The sequence below is a fragment of the Nicotiana tomentosiformis genome, unplaced genomic scaffold, assembly GCF_000390325.3.
Source record: "Nicotiana tomentosiformis unplaced genomic scaffold, ASM39032v3 Un00125, whole genome shotgun sequence".
In the NCBI taxonomy this organism is placed as follows: domain Eukaryota; kingdom Viridiplantae; phylum Streptophyta; class Magnoliopsida; order Solanales; family Solanaceae; genus Nicotiana; species Nicotiana tomentosiformis.
In genome coordinates this window covers 43,674-59,588 of record NW_027174684.1, presented here as the reverse complement: position 1 = coordinate 59,588, position 15,915 = coordinate 43,674, and the positions used below count along the sequence as shown (strand labels likewise).

Sequence of the window (15,915 nt, the reverse complement as noted above, 5' to 3'; positions counted from 1 at the left end):
CGGGTTGCTAAAAAATAGATTCACTATATCCCCTCTAGCTAGTATGCATATACTTCGAGTAATGCAATAGAAATATAACTAATTAACCAATACTTTTGTACTATAGGTGGTGGAAAGATCTGAATTTTACAGAGCAATTTCCATATGCAAGAGATAGATTGGTGAAGTGTTACTTTTATACCGTAGGAATCTACTTTGAGCCTCAATATAGTCGTGCGAGAGAAATGATGACAAAAGTACTAACCATATACACCGTTATTGATGACACTTATGATGCTTATGCAACTTATGATGAACTTGTTCCTTTTACCGATGCATTCGATAGATGCGGGTAAGTTTTTACCGTTTAAACATAATTGATCATTTAATTCTCTATTTGATGAGTAAGAAAATATTATATGTCAATTAAGTACACGTTACTTTCTTACGAGATGATTGGTATAAAAATTTAAAAATTAGCTTGTGACTTTGGTTCAAACCCTTAACGTGCAGATGTGACATTAGTGCCATCGGTTCAGTACCACCTAGTCTGAAACCTACTTATCAAGCCCTTGCAGACCTTTATACTCGAATAGAAGAAAAATTTATCAAAGAAGGTAAATTGGACCGTCTCTACTATGCAAAATATGAGGTAAGCTCCCTTAGCTTCATTTCTTTTGAATCAAACCTTACCATAACTTTCATTAATTAGTTTAATTAACTAAGTTATATGGAAGAAATGAAAAGACTAGAGAGGAAGGAAACATCCAAAATCTAAAAGAAGACATGATATATATACTTACGAAGAATTGTGCGACCTTCTCGTCTAAAAGCTTAAACTATACTTAGAGAAAATACATATTTTATTTAATTATATCTTTAACACGCCCTCTTACGTGCGAGCCTGATTCTTTATCATGTGACAAGCACGCGAAAATTATTCTCGATACGGATATAGGAGCTTTGTAATGTAGAGTTATATGATTGTTTCATCTAAAAGCTTAAGATGTTAGAGATAACACACTTTTAATTATTGACTTAATTATATCTTCAACGTTATATAGTTCTATATTTTTGTTTTATTCTCCTTTTAGATGAAAAAGTTGGCTAGAGCATTTTTCAAGGAAGCAGAATGGTTAAATGTTGGCTATATTCCAAAATGTGACGAGTATATGAAGAATGCAAATGTAACTACTACATGTATGATGGTTGCAACAACATCCTTGAGTTTTATGGAGGAATCTATAGCCAAAGAGACTTTTGAATGGATGATAAATGAGCATTTAATCCTTCGAGCTTCATCAGCAATCAACAGATTAAAAGGCGATTGTATTGGACATAATGTAAGTACTACACTATATTTAATTTTCAGTTCGCACCCTTTTCTCCGAAGGGAAACCTTGGCGTAACTGGTAAAATTATTGTCATGTGACCAGGAGGTCACGTGTTTTGAGCCGTGGAAACAGCCTCTTGCATAAATGTAGGGTAAGGTTGCGTACAATAGACCCTTGTGGTCCGGCCCTTCCCCCGACCCCACACATAGCGGGAGCTTAGCATAGCGGGCTGCACTCTTTTCGCATTTTTTCTCCAAAAATAAATAAATTGTATGACCATCTCATCTAATAGCTTAAGTCGCAGAGTGAGTTACTTTTTCATTTATTTGATTATATTCTCAACGTGCCCCTCACATATAATATTTATATTGATTATTGAAATCTATTGACTGCAGTTGGAACAACAAAGGAAGCATATAGCTTCATTCATAGAATGCTACATGAAAGAATTTGGAGGTTCAAAGCAAGATGCATATGCTGAGGCTCAGAAGAAAATCACTAATAATTGGAAAGACATGAACAAGGACTTCCTTTGTTCTACTCATGACAAAGTACCAACGTTTGTCCTCGAACTAGTTATAAATATTGCGCGCCTGGCATATATTTTCGAAGAAAATGATTTTGCAAGTGCCCAAAGCGAATTTAAAGACAAGATTATGCTGTTGTTTGTTGAACCTGTCAATGTTTGAGGATAATTTGGAGCATAATCTAGTTTGAGAACATAGGAATAACAGAAGTACTTCTATTACTGATTAATGGTGAAAAATGATGTATTGATTTGTATACTATTAATGTTTGAGAAAAAATTATCTTCAGCTTTATTAAGGAACACTACTAGAAAAGGGCTAACTTTCGACCATCAACACGTTCGCAAATCTAATAGATGCATAGTGTATGAGTATTTATTAGATTATACAAAACTCCAAATATTGTCTGAAATAAAATAAACAGAATGTAAATATAAGAAGAGACACTGGTAGCTGCAAAACGGCTCAGAAAGGCAGCTCACCACTATATCTCTGGATAACGTTGGCGTAAGACGATAAGTCCCCACTAGTACTTGCCTCAGGTCCTGCACAAAAATAAAAGTGCAACAAGTATACTTTGAGTACGTAAACAACGTGTACCCAGTAAGTATCAAGCCTAATCCCGAAATGGTAGAGACGAGATGCCGACTTTGACATTTACTATGGGTCAATAATAATAATTGAAATAAAATTAGAATATCTAAATTAGCATGATTCACAGAATATAAAAATAATTTATTTAACCAGCAGAAATAATTAAATTCCTTCGATTCCAATAAATTTCTAATTTGTCAATTAGTCTTATTTACAGGATTACCAATAATTCCTTAACAAGTAGGGATAATAATTCTTTAAATTTTAAAGATTTTCAATTTATCAATTAGCTTCACACGCTACAATAAACTATCAAAGTATCGTGTAATTATTATTATTAAGCACGATTTCTGCCGAGGTCGTACGACCTGATCCATAGATACATCTATCCAGCCGAGGCATTCGGCCTACTCCACAAGAAAGGAGGACATTTTTTTATGTACCTCCGGAAGGAGAGTATATTTATTATAAGGTAAATTAGGGAGGGAGAACAATTTCTTTTAACAATTAATTAATTTAAACAGAAAATTAAGCATATGAGATTTTCATCTTTTAATATCTTCCCTAACAATTCACAATATATATATATATATATATATATATATATATATATATATATATATATATATATTATATATATATATATCAAATAATTTAATTAAATAAAGAATACACTTTACATAAGTAATTCATGCTTTGAGTCCTAAACTACCCAGACTTTAGCATTAATAGTAGCTAAGCACGGACTCTCGTCACCTCGTGCGTACGTAGCCCCCGCAATTAGCAATAATTATTTAATTTAATCACCTATGGGATAATTTTTCCTTCACAAGATTAGACAAGAGACTTACCTTAATTTGCTCCAATTTAATCCACTAGAAGGTCTTTTCCACGATTGTCCAACTCTGTCTGGCTCGAATCTAGCCAAAATAATTCGATACAATCACTAAAAATTATAGGAAATAATTCTATAAGAAAATACTATATTTTTCTATAAAAGTCCGAAATTAATTTAAAAATCGTCTGTGAGGCCCACGTCTCGGAATCCGATGAAAGTTACGAAATATGAACGCTGACTCAACCACGAGTCTACCCATACCAAAATTACTAAATTCCGATAACAATTCGGCCCTCAAATCCTTAAATCTATCCAAGAGGGTTTTTAAACATTTTCCAACTCAATTCACCAATTAAATGATAACAACAGTGATGGATTCAGGTAATATAACCAATATTGAGTTAAGAACACTTACCCCATTGTTTTCTCTCAAAATCTCCCAAATATCGTCCAAATCCGAGCTCAAAATCTTTAAAAATGGAAAATGGGTCGAAATCCCATTTTCAGAACTTAATCTCTCTGCCCAGTGACTTCTTTTACGCAATCGCGAAATTCCTCACGCGATCGGATAGCACAAATTTTACTGCCTAGAAAATAACCCTACGCGATCGCATAAAGTCCCACGCATCGCGAAGCACTGACTCTGCAAACTACGCGATCGCGAAGCATTAAGCGCGTGGTCCAGCTCCTCCCCAGTTTCTCCTACGCGATCGCAAACAATGACACGTGATCGTGATGCACAGACTGGACTAACCTATGCGATCGTGGGCGTGCCCACGTGATCGCATAGAACGAATTTCTAGCTGCCCAAAATAAGCCTACACGATCGCAACCCCATTCACGCGATCGCGTAGAAAAAATTTACCTCTACCCAAATTACCCTACGCGATCGCAGACCAACTTACGCGATCGCGCATAAGGAAATCAGAAGAAAAATACTAGCAACTATAAGCAGTATCCCAAAGGCAAAAAATAATCTGTTAGTCATCTGAAACTTACCCGAGCCCCTCGAGACCTCAACCAAATATACCAACAAGTCCCAATACATCATACGAACTTAGCCGATCCTTCAAATAACACCAAACAACGCTAAAACTAATAATAATCCTCCAATTCAAACTTAATAAAACTTAAGATTCCCAACTTATACATTCAGTGTCAGAACCTATCAAATCAAGTCCGATTGACCTCAAATTTTGTACACAAGTCATAAATGACATAACCGAGCTATGAAAATTTTCGGAACTGGATTCCGACCCCGATATCAAAAAGTTAACTCCCCGGTCAAACTTCCAAACTTAAATTCTTGTTTCAGCCATTTCAAGCCTAATTTAATTGCAAACTTTAAAAAACAATTCCGAACACGCTCCTAAATCCAAAATCACCACACTGAGCTATTGGAACCATCAAATCCCGATTCTGGGGTCATTTTCTCAAAATGTTGATCGAAGTCAAACTTGGCCTTTTAAGGCTAACTTAAGGAACCAAGTGTTCCGATTTCAACCCAAACACTTTTAAATCCCGAACCAACCATCCCCGCAAGTCATAAATCATTAAAAGCACAGAGGGGGAGTTTTATTTTAGGGAACGAAGTTCTAAAAGTTAAAATGACCGGTTGGGTCATTACATTCTCCACCTCTTAAATAAACGTTCGTCCTTGAATGGGTTTAAAATTATACCTGAAGTACTGAATAAGTGTGAATATCTGCTCCGCATATTTTCCTCGGCCTCCCAAGTCTCTTCCTCGACTGGTTGGCCCCTCTACTGGACTTTTACTGCAGAAATCCTCTTGGACCTCAACTGGCGAACCTATTTGTCACGACCCAAATTAACCCCTGTCGTGATGGCGCCTATCGTGGAACTAGGCAAGTCGACTCATTTCAAAACGAACCGATATTTTCATTTCAAGGATAATTTCAAGGCTATTTAGCATAAAAACCTTCGTAAAGGAGTTCAAATTAAAAAAAAAATGCAGAAAAGAAAAGCCCGACATCGGGGTGTCACTAGTCATGAGCATCTACTACAATTTGTTTGACAATATCAAGTCTAACATAGTCTGAAACATAGCTAAATACAACTAAAGGAAGATAAGAGGGAGAAGAGCAGGGTTGCGATCGTCAGGCAGCTACCTTGCTATCCCCGAAAATATCTGCAATCGGAATAGTCAACAGCCACTACCGTGTCCAAATACGCCTGAATTAGCACACAAGGTGCAGGGAGTAACGTGAGTACACCAACTCAGTAAGTAACAACAATAAATAGATACTGAGCAGTAGTGACGAGCAATAAAGCATATAAAGTTCATATCATGAAATTTCAGTAAAATACAACATGCAAAATCAGTGTTTGAATCAAATCATCTTGTTTAAACCTAGTGCCAGTAAAATCATTTAAAGATATTTTTCAACAGTTTTCAAACAGAGGCTCAATGCAAAGGTGAGCAAAAATGATGAAATCATAAACAGTCCCCCGGCAAAACATCACTCATATACAGCCCCTCGGGCAAACCTCACAGTCACTCATGCCTCTCGGGCATACCTCACAGTCACTCATACCACTCGGGCATACCTCATAATCACTTATGCCACTCGGGCATACCTCACAATCACTCATGCCTCCCAGTCACTCAGCACTCGGCACTCGCACTCAGTAGGTACCTGCTCTCATTGGGTGTGTGTACAGACTCCAGAGGGGCTCCTTCAACCCAAGCGCTATATCAAGCCAAATAATGGCATAAATTACTCAGGCCCTCGGCCTATATCAAACATGCTGTGGCGTGCAGCCCGATCCCATAAATATCCTTACAAATCAGGCCCTCGACCTCACTCAGTCATAAACCTCTCAAGCCACTCGAGCATTTAAGTAAAAACAGGGTACTCAGCCCAAAACAACATTTATATGCATCAAAATAGAGTAAGGAAAGCTGAGTTATGCAGTAAAAAGGTATAACCATGACTGAGTATAAACTTTCAATCGAAAATAGTGAAGGGATAGTAATAAAAGGCCCTAAGGGTCCAAACAACACTGGCACAAGGCCCAAACATGGCATTCAACCCAATTTACAAGAACTCTTTCTAAAACATATAATTTCAACAACATAGGCAACTTTACAGTTGCTACGGATGGACCAAGTCACAATCCCCAACAGTGCACGCCCACACGCCCGTCACCTAGCATGTGCGTCACTTCAAAATAGTAGAATGATACGAAATTCGGGGTTTTATACCCTCAGGACTAGATTCACAATTGTTACTTACCTCAAACCGGTAAGCCAGTACAATACGATCAATATATGCTAATGGAATAAATTCCACAAGAAAAACTATCAAATTAGCCCAAAACCCGAAATTGGCTCAACCCGCCCTCCGGGCCCACGTCTCAAAATCCAACAAAATTTACAAAACTAGGAAGCTCAACCACTCACGAGTCCATACATATAAAATTTAACAAAATCCGACACCGTTTGGTCCCTCAAATCCTTAAATTAAACTTTTCAAAATCCCAAGCCCTAACCCCTCATTTTCACTAATTACATGATTAAACAACGGTAAATCACCATACATACTAGTATTAGGGCTCAAGAAACTTACCTTACTGATAGCCCTTGAATCTCCCTTCAAATTCACTCCAAAAGCTCCAAAAACCGACTTGAAAATGGTGGAAATGAACCAAATTCGTGAAGGGTTCTATTTATGGTTTCTGCCCAGGTTTTTCGCACCTGCGGACAAATTTCACGCTTCTGCGCCACCGCACCTGCGAAAAATCCATCACAGGTACGGAACTCACTTAGGAGCCTAGGTTCCGCATCTGCGGCCCAAAACCCTGCGCCTGCAAAAGCACTCCTGCGCGTTTTCCTTCCGCTTCTGCGAAGCCTGCCCAGCGTCCCCTTTTCCGCATCAGCTGCATTTTCCAACTTCGACAAATTCATTAACCACTCGGAATCACCCCGAGGCCCTCGGGACCTCAACCAAAAATAGCAACAAGTCATATATCAACATACAAACTTAGTCGAACCTTCGAATCACTCAAAACAACATCCAAACACCAAATTACCCTCGGATTCAAGCCTAAGAACTTCTAAATTTCCAAATTCGGCAACTGATGCCGAAACCAACCAAACCACGTCCGAATGACCTCAAATTTTGCACACACGTTACAAATGACACTACAAACCTACTCCAACTTCCGAAATTCCATTCTGACCCCGATATCAAATTTTTCATTGCTGACCGAAATCGCCAAATTTCCAACTTTCGCCAATTCAAACCTAATTCCACTTTGGACCTCCAAATCACATTTCGGACGTGCTCCTAAGTCTAAAATCACCTAACGAAGCTAATGGAACCATCAAAATTAAGTTCCGAAATCGTTTATACATAGGTCAACATCCGATTGACTTTTCCAACCTAAGGTTCTAAATAAGAGACTAAGTGTCTCATTCCACTCTGAAAACACTCCGGACCTGAACCAACCAACCCGATACAACACAATGCAACTAAATAACACATAAAGAAGCAGAAATGGGGGAAACGAGGCTATAACTCTCGAAACGACCGGCCGGGTCGTTACACTATTTATCAACAATGGCAACTGGCTCCTCTTCATAACACAAGCCATTACCTAGCTGAACTGTGCTGAAGTCTAACACATGTGATAGGTCGGCATGATACTTCTGGAGCATAGATACATGGAAAACTGGATGAACTCCTAATAGACTGGGAGGCAAGGCAAGCTCATAAGCAACCTCCCCAACTCGTCTCAATACCTCAAATGAGCCTATAAACCTTGGGCTCAATTTCCCCTTTTTCCCAAATCTCATGATTCCCATCATCGGCAAAACTTTCAAGAGAACTCTTTCCCCCATCATAAATGATAAATCTCGTGCTTTCTGATCTGCGTAACTCTTCTGTCTGAACTGCACTGTACGAAGTCGCTCCTGAATCAACTTTACCTTTTCCAAGGCATCCTTCACCAAATCAGTACCATATAACTTAGCCTCACCAGGCTCAAACCACCCGATGGGCGAACGACGTTACCGACCATATAAAGCCTTAAATGGAGCCATCTCTATACTGGATTGGTAACTGTTATTATAAGCAAACTCAGCCAAAGGCATGAAACGATCCCACTGACCTCCATAGACAATCACACATGCCCTGAGCATATCCTCCAAAATCTGAATTGTCCACTCTGACTGCCCATCGGTCTGCAGATGAAAGGCTGTGCTGAGTTCTACACGGGTCCCCAATTCACTCTGTACTGCTCTCCAGAAATGTGAAGTAAACTGAGGGCCTCTATCTGATATGATAGAAATTGGCACACCGTGCAATCAAACTATCTCCTGAATATATATTTGGGCCAACCTCTCTGAAGTGTACGTAGTCACAACAAGAATAAAGTGTGCCGACTTGGTCAACCTATTGACAATGACGCAAACTGCATCAAACTTTCGCATGGTCCGCGGCAACCCGACTATAAAGTCCATAGTGATGCGTTCCCATTTCCACTCTGGTATAGTTATCTGCAGAAGTAAGCCACCTGGCCTCTGGTGCTCATATTTAACTTGCTGGCAATTTAGACACCTAGCTACATACTCAACTATGTCTTTTTTCATTCGTCGCCACCAATAATGCTGCCTCAGGTCATGATACATCTTCGTAGCACCTGGATGAATAGAATACCGAGAACTGTGTGCTTCCTCTAGGATCTTTTTCCTCAGTCCATACATATTAGGAATACATAGACGATCCTAGAGTCGCAGAACACCATCTGCTCCAATAGTAACTTCCTTGGCACCACCCCATAGTACTATTTCTCGAAGAACCATTAAGTGTGGATCATCATACTAACGAACCTTAATCTATTCAAATAGTGAAGAATGAGCTATAACACATGAAAGAACTTGACTAGGCTCTGAAATATCCAGCCGCACAAGTCTATTGGCCAAGGACTGAATATCCAAAGCTAATGGTCTCTCCTCTGCTGAAATGAATGCCAAACTACCCATACTCTCTGCCTTCCTACTCTAGGCGTCTACAACCACATTTACTTTGCCTGGATGATATAGGATAGTAATATCATAATCTTTCAGTAACTCCATCCATCTGCGCTGCCTAAAATTTAGGTCCCCCTAGTTGAACAAATACTGCAAACTGCGATGATCAGTGTAAACTTCACAAGACACACCATAAAGATAATGCCTCCAAATCTTTAGAGCGTGAACAATCACAGCTAACTCCAAATCATGTACCGGATAATTCTTCTCGTGGGGCTTCATCTGACGTGAAGCATATGCAATAACTCGCCCTTCCTGCATTAATACATAACCCAAGCCAACGCGTGAAGTGTCACAATACACTATATACATCCTCGAACTGGAAGGCAACACTAACACTGGTGATGTAGTCAATGCTGTCTTGAGCTTCTGAAAGCTCACCTCATAATCACCGGACCATCAGAACGGAGCACCCTTCCGGGTTAATTTGGTCAAAGGTGCTGCAATAGATGAAAAACCTTCCACGAACCGACGATAATAACCTGCTAAACCCAGAAAACTCTTGATCTCAGTCTCCGAAGTGGGATAATGCCAATTCTGAACTGCCTCAATCTTTTTGGGGTCAACCTTAATGCCTTCGCCCGATACAATATGCCCCAAAAATGCTACAGACTCTAGCCAAAACTCACATTTGGAGAACTTAGCATATAGCTTTTGTTCCCGCAATGTCTGAAGCACTACTCTCATATGCTGTTCATGCTCCTCTTTACTGCGCGAGTAGATCAAAATGTCATCAATGAAGACAATGACAAACGAATCAATATATAGCCTGAATACCATGTTCATCAGATCCATAAATGCTGCCGGGGCGTTAGTTAAATTGAAGGACATCACCAGAAACTCATAATGACCATATTTAGTCCGGAAAGCAGTCTTCGGAACATTCGAATCCCGAATCTTCAACTGATGGTACCCCGACCTCAAGTCGATCTTAGAGAACACCCTAGCACCCTGCAACTGGTCAAATAGATCATCAATACTCGGTAACGGGTACTTGTTCTTAATAGTGACTTTGTTTAATTGGCGATAATCAATACACATCCGCATTGTTCCATCTTTCTTTTTCATAAATAATACCGGTGCACCCCAAGGCGATACACTCGGTCTGATGAACCCTTTAGCTAGTAACTCCTCAAGCTGTTCTTTCAATTCTTTCGGAGCCATGCGATACGGTGAGATATATATAGGCTGGGTATCTGGAGCCAAGCCAATACAGAAATCAATATCACGATAAGGTGGCATACCTAGAAGATCTGAAGGAAATACATCGGAGAACTCCCGAACTACAGGCACTAAATCAATAGCTGGAGTCTCTGCAGTAGTATCCCGAACATAGGCTAGATAAGACCAACAACCTTTCTCAACCATGTGTTGAGAATTTATAAAAGAAATAACTCGATTAAATGAACTAACAGACAAACCCTTCCACTCCAGCTTAGCAAATGCTGGAATAGCCAAGGTAACAGTCTTGGCATGACAATCTAGAATAGCATGATATGGAGATAACCAGTCCATGCCCAGAATAATTTCAAAATCGGTCATCTCAAGATGTAGAAGATCTGATCTAGTTTCATAACCAATGAATGTAATAATACAGGACCGGAAGATCTGGTTCACAATAACATAATTTCCCACACGAGGGGACACATAAATAGGAGTACTCAAGGACTCACAAGAAACACCCAGGAATGGAGCAAATAGAGATGACACATATGAATACGTAGATCCTGGATAAAATAATACTGAGGCATATTTGCCGCAAACAGAAATAATACATGTAATCACGACATCTGAGGCCTCTACATCAGGTATGTCCAGAAAAGCATATAACCGAGCTGGAGAGCTAACTGACTGGCCTCCGCCTGGATGACCTCCACATCTAGGACGACCCCTACCTACCTGTCCTCCACCTCTTAGTGGCCGGACAACTGGTGGACAAACTGGTCCGATAATCATAGGCTGCTGACCATGTTGCACTAGTTTACCCCGAAGCCTGAGGCAGAATCTTCGTATGTGACAGGGATCCCCCCACTCGTAACAACTCTTCGGTGCGATGGGCTGCTGACTAAGAGTCTGACCCTGGGGAACTGAATACCCACTGGGAGGACCCTGAATAGCTGGTGGGCGATAAGAACTCTCTAGTATAGCACTAAGATAGGGTCGCATTGGAGCACCTCGAGGAGGCAGTGGTGCTAGATATAGGGGCCTGCTGGACTGCCCTCTCACGAACTAACCTCTGCCCCCAGACGGAGCACCTCTGAATTCTCTAGAATACCTGAATCACTTATCTCTCATAACCTGCTCTCGACTCCGCTGACGTACACCCTCAATCCTGCGGGCTATCTCTACGACCAGCTCAAAAGAAGTACCCATCTCAACCTCTCGAGCCATAGTGGCTTGAAAGCCAATGTGTAAACCCGTAATAAACCTCTGCACTCTCTCCGCCTCGGTAGGGAGTATCATAAGTGCATGGCGAGATAACTTAGAGAACCTTGCCTCATAATCGTTCACTAACATCTGACCCTGCTGGAGCTGCTCAAACTAAAACCTCAACTCTTCCCTCTGGGAGGGTGGAATATACCTGTCCAAGAAGATACGGGTGAACCTGTACCAAGTCATGGGAGGAGAATCTGCTGGTCTGCCAAGAAGATAAGACTGCCACCTTCTATGGGCTCTGCCCTCTTCTATGGGCTCTGCCCTCTAGCTAAAAAGTAGCAAAGTCTACCCCATGAGACTCTAATATCCTCATGTTGTACAGTCTATCCTTTCATCGATCAATTAAAGCATGTGGATCCTCATGTTGCTCACCCCCAAAGACAGGAGGATGTAGTCTAGTCCACCTGTCCAATAGTTTCTGAGGATCAGCGGCTGCAGCTGGCCTGGGCTCAAGTGTAGTTGCTGCCACTGAAAAGTAGCAAAGTCTACCCCATGAGACTCTAATATCCTCATGTTGTACAGTCTATCCTTTCATCGATCAATTAAAGCATGTGGATCCTCATGTTGCTCACCCCCAAAGACAGGAGGATGTAGTCTAGTCCACCTGTCCAATAGTTTCTGAGGATCAGCGGCTGCAGCTGGCCTGGGCTCAAGTGTAGCTGCTGCCACTGGCTGGGCTCCACCCACGGGTAATGCACCCTAGGTCTGATATACAGTAGCTTCCTGTCTATGAGCCTGTGCGGTAGGGGTCTGTGCTCCCCGCCCGCCTGAGATGTGGCTGGGTCTGCCGGAAATAAATCGGCCTGAGTCATTATGTCCATGAACTGCAGCATACGACCCATAACATCCTGGAATCCCGGTGCAGATGTGAAGTCCACCGGAGTTGGCTCTACCACAGGCACCTAACCCTGTTCCTCAACAATTGGGTTCTCTACTGGACCCACTGGCAGCATAACTAGAATAGTCCTGGGATATCCTCGCCCTCTACCATGGGCTGGAGCCCTCCCTCGGCCTCTAGCAACTGGGGGAGTAACTCTTCCCTGGTCTGGAACCTCATTAGAGCGCGTTCTCACCATCTGTGAGAGAATAAGAGAAGGATATTTAGAACTACATCAATTGCACGATGGAATATAAAGAAAGGTAGTTTCCTAACACACTATAGCATCTCAAAGATAAGTACAGATGTCTCCGTACCGATCCGCAAGACCTTATTAGGTTTGCTCATAACCTGTGAGACCTACGTGAACATAGTACTCTGATACCATGTTGTCACGAATCAATTTTAGCTATAAACCATGATGGCGCCCAACACTACAGCTAGGCAAGCCAATCAATAAATTAAACATATATTAATTATTTTCAGAAAAATATTTCTAAGTAATTTTATTCTTTTACTAGCAATATTAAAGAAAATATAAAAGATACCGATTAGTTTAAATTCCAGAAAATAATACCAATGTGTGTGCCAAGACATGGTGTCACTACTGTATGAGCATCTATTAGATTATACAAAACTCCAAATACTGTCTAAAATAAAATAGACAAAATACAAATATAAGAAGAGACACTGGTAGCTGCAGAACGGCTCAAAAAGGCAGCTCACCACTATGCCTCTGGATAACGTGGGTATAAGACGATAGGTCCCCCACTAGTACTTGCCTCAGGTCCTGCACAAAAAAAAGTACAGCAAGTGTAGTATGAGTACGTAAATGACGTATCCCAGTAAATATCAAGCCTAATCTCAAAATAGTAGAGACGAGATGGCCGACTTTGACACTCACTATGGGTCAATAATAATAATTGAAATAAAACTAGAATATCTAAATCAACATGATTCACAGAATATAACAATAATTTATTTAACCTGCAGAAATAATTAAATTTCTTCAATTTCAATAAATTTCCAATTTGTCAATTAGTCTCATTTATAGGATTACCAATAATTCCTTAACAAGCAGGGATAATAATTCTTTAAATTCCAAAGATTTTCAATTTATCAATTAGCTTCACAAGCTACAATAAACTATCAAAGTATCGTATAATTATTATATTAAGCGCGATTTCTGCCAAGGTCGTACGACCCGATCCAGAGTGTCGTGTACACTGCTGAGGGACATGCGACGCGATCCATAGATGCATCTATTCTGCCGAGGCTTTCCGCCCACTCCACAAGAAAAGAAGACATTTCCTTATGTACCTCCGGAAGGAGAGTATATTTATTATAAGGTAAATTCAGGAGGAAGAACAATTTTTTTTAATAATTAATTAATTTAAACAGAAAATTAAGCATACGAGATTTCCATCTTTTAATATCTTTCCTAGCAATTCACAATATATATATATATATATATATATATATATATATATATATATATATATATATATCAAATAATTTAATTAAATAAAGAATACACTTTACACAAGTAATTCATGCTTTGAGTCCTAAACTACCCGGACTTTAGCATTAATACTAGCTACGCATGGACTCCCGTCACCTCGTGCGTACGTAGCCCCCGCAATTAGCAACAATTATTTAATTTAATCACCTATGGGGTAATTTTCCCCTCACAAGATCAGACAAGAGACTTACCTCAATTTGCTCTAAATTAATCCATTATAAGGCCTTTTCCACAATTATCCAACTTTGTCTGGCTCGAATCTAGCCAAAATAATTCGATACAATCACTAAAGATTATAGGAATCAATTCTATAAGACAATAATACATTTTCAATAAAAGTTCGAAATTAATTTAAAATTCATCTGTGGGGCTCACATCTCGGAATCCGGCGAAAGTTACAAAATATAAATGCCCTCTCAACCATGAGTCTACCCATACCAAAATTACTAAATTCCGATAACAATTCATCCCTCAAATCCTCATGCGATCGCGTAGCACAAATTTTACTGCCTAGAAAATAACCCTATGCGATCGCATAAAGTCCCACGCGATCGCGAAGCACTGATTCCGCAAACCTACGCAATCGCAAATCTCCTCACGTGAACGCGAAGCACTAAGCATATGGTACAGCTCCTCCCCAGTTTTCCCTACGTGATCGCAAACAACGACATGCGATCGCGATGCACAGGCTGGCCTAACCTATGCGATCGCGGACGTGCCCACGCGATCGCATAGAACCAATTTTCTGCTGCCCAAAATAAGCTTATGCGATCGCAACCCCATTCACGTGATCGCGTAGAATAAATTCCACTCTGCCCAAATTACCCTACACGATCGCAGACCAACTTACGCGATCGCGTATAAGGAAATCAGAAGAAATATACCAGCAACTATCAGTAGTCTCCCAAAGGCCAAAAATGATCCGTTAGTCATCCGAAACTCACTCGAGCCCCTAGGGACCTCAACCAAATATACCAACAAGTCCCAATACATTATACGAACTTAGTCGAACCTTCAAATCACACCATATAACGCTAAAACTATGAATCATCCTCCAATTCAAACTTAATAAAACTTAAGATTCTCAACTTCTACATTTGGTGTCGGAACCTATCATATCAAGTCCGATTGACCTCAAATTTTGTACACAAGTTATAAATGACATAACGGAGCTAAAGTTTTGGAACTAGATTCCGACCCCGAAATCAAAAAGTCAACTCCCCGATCAAACTTCCAAACTTAAATTCTTATTTTAGCCATTTCAAGCCTAGTTTTACTACGGACTTTCAAATAAAATTCCGAACACGCTCCTAAGTCCAAAATCACCATACGGAGCTGTTGGAACCGTCAAATCTCGATTCCGGAGTTATTTTCTCAAAATATTGACCGAAGTCAAACTTGGCCTTTTAAGGCTAACTTAAGGAACCAAGTGTTCCGATTTCAACCCAAACACTTTCAAATCCCGAACCAACCATCCCCGCAAGTCATAAATCATTAAAGGCACATAAGGGGAGTTTTATTTTAGAGAACGGGATTCTAAAAGTTAAAATGACCGGTTGGGTCATTACAGTTATGTTCAAATTATAGGCTATAAATTAAATACTTGGAAATTACTGTAATTGGACTTAGTTGTGAAGCTCTTCACTACTTTCAGTTCTTTATTTAGTAATGTTACTTACTGGGTTGGTTGTTCTCACACTACACCCTGCACTTCGTGTGCAGATCCAGGTGTTCCCGACACAATGGGTGTTGA

General features: G+C 40.2%; 1 protein-coding gene across 1 annotated transcript; it reads left to right on the top strand.

Annotated features, from left to right (window-relative positions):
- The first annotated feature begins 227 nt into the window (after positions 1–227).
- LOC138903906 (sesquiterpene synthase 14-like) lies at positions 228–2,122 on the top strand. Its single transcript, XM_070192479.1, has 4 exons — positions 228–331; positions 493–631; positions 1,074–1,322; positions 1,709–2,122. The coding sequence occupies exons 1-4, from the start codon at positions 228–230 to the stop codon at positions 2,000–2,002; spliced, it is 786 nt and encodes a 261-aa protein (XP_070048580.1). The 3' UTR covers positions 2,003–2,122.
- The last annotated feature ends 13,793 nt before the right edge of the window (positions 2,123–15,915 follow it).

Excerpts from the sequence above, each read along its gene's own strand:
- LOC138903906 (XM_070192479.1), top strand. The coding sequence starts at position 228 with ATGACAAAAGTACTAACCATATACACCGTTATTGATGACACTTATGAT. Across the intron at positions 632-1,073 it reads TCTACTATGCAAAATATGAG|ATGAAAAAGTTGGCTAGAGC; the intron begins GTAAGCTCCCTT and ends TTCTCCTTTTAG. Across the intron at positions 1,323-1,708 it reads GCGATTGTATTGGACATAAT|TTGGAACAACAAAGGAAGCA; the intron begins GTAAGTACTACA and ends TATTGACTGCAG.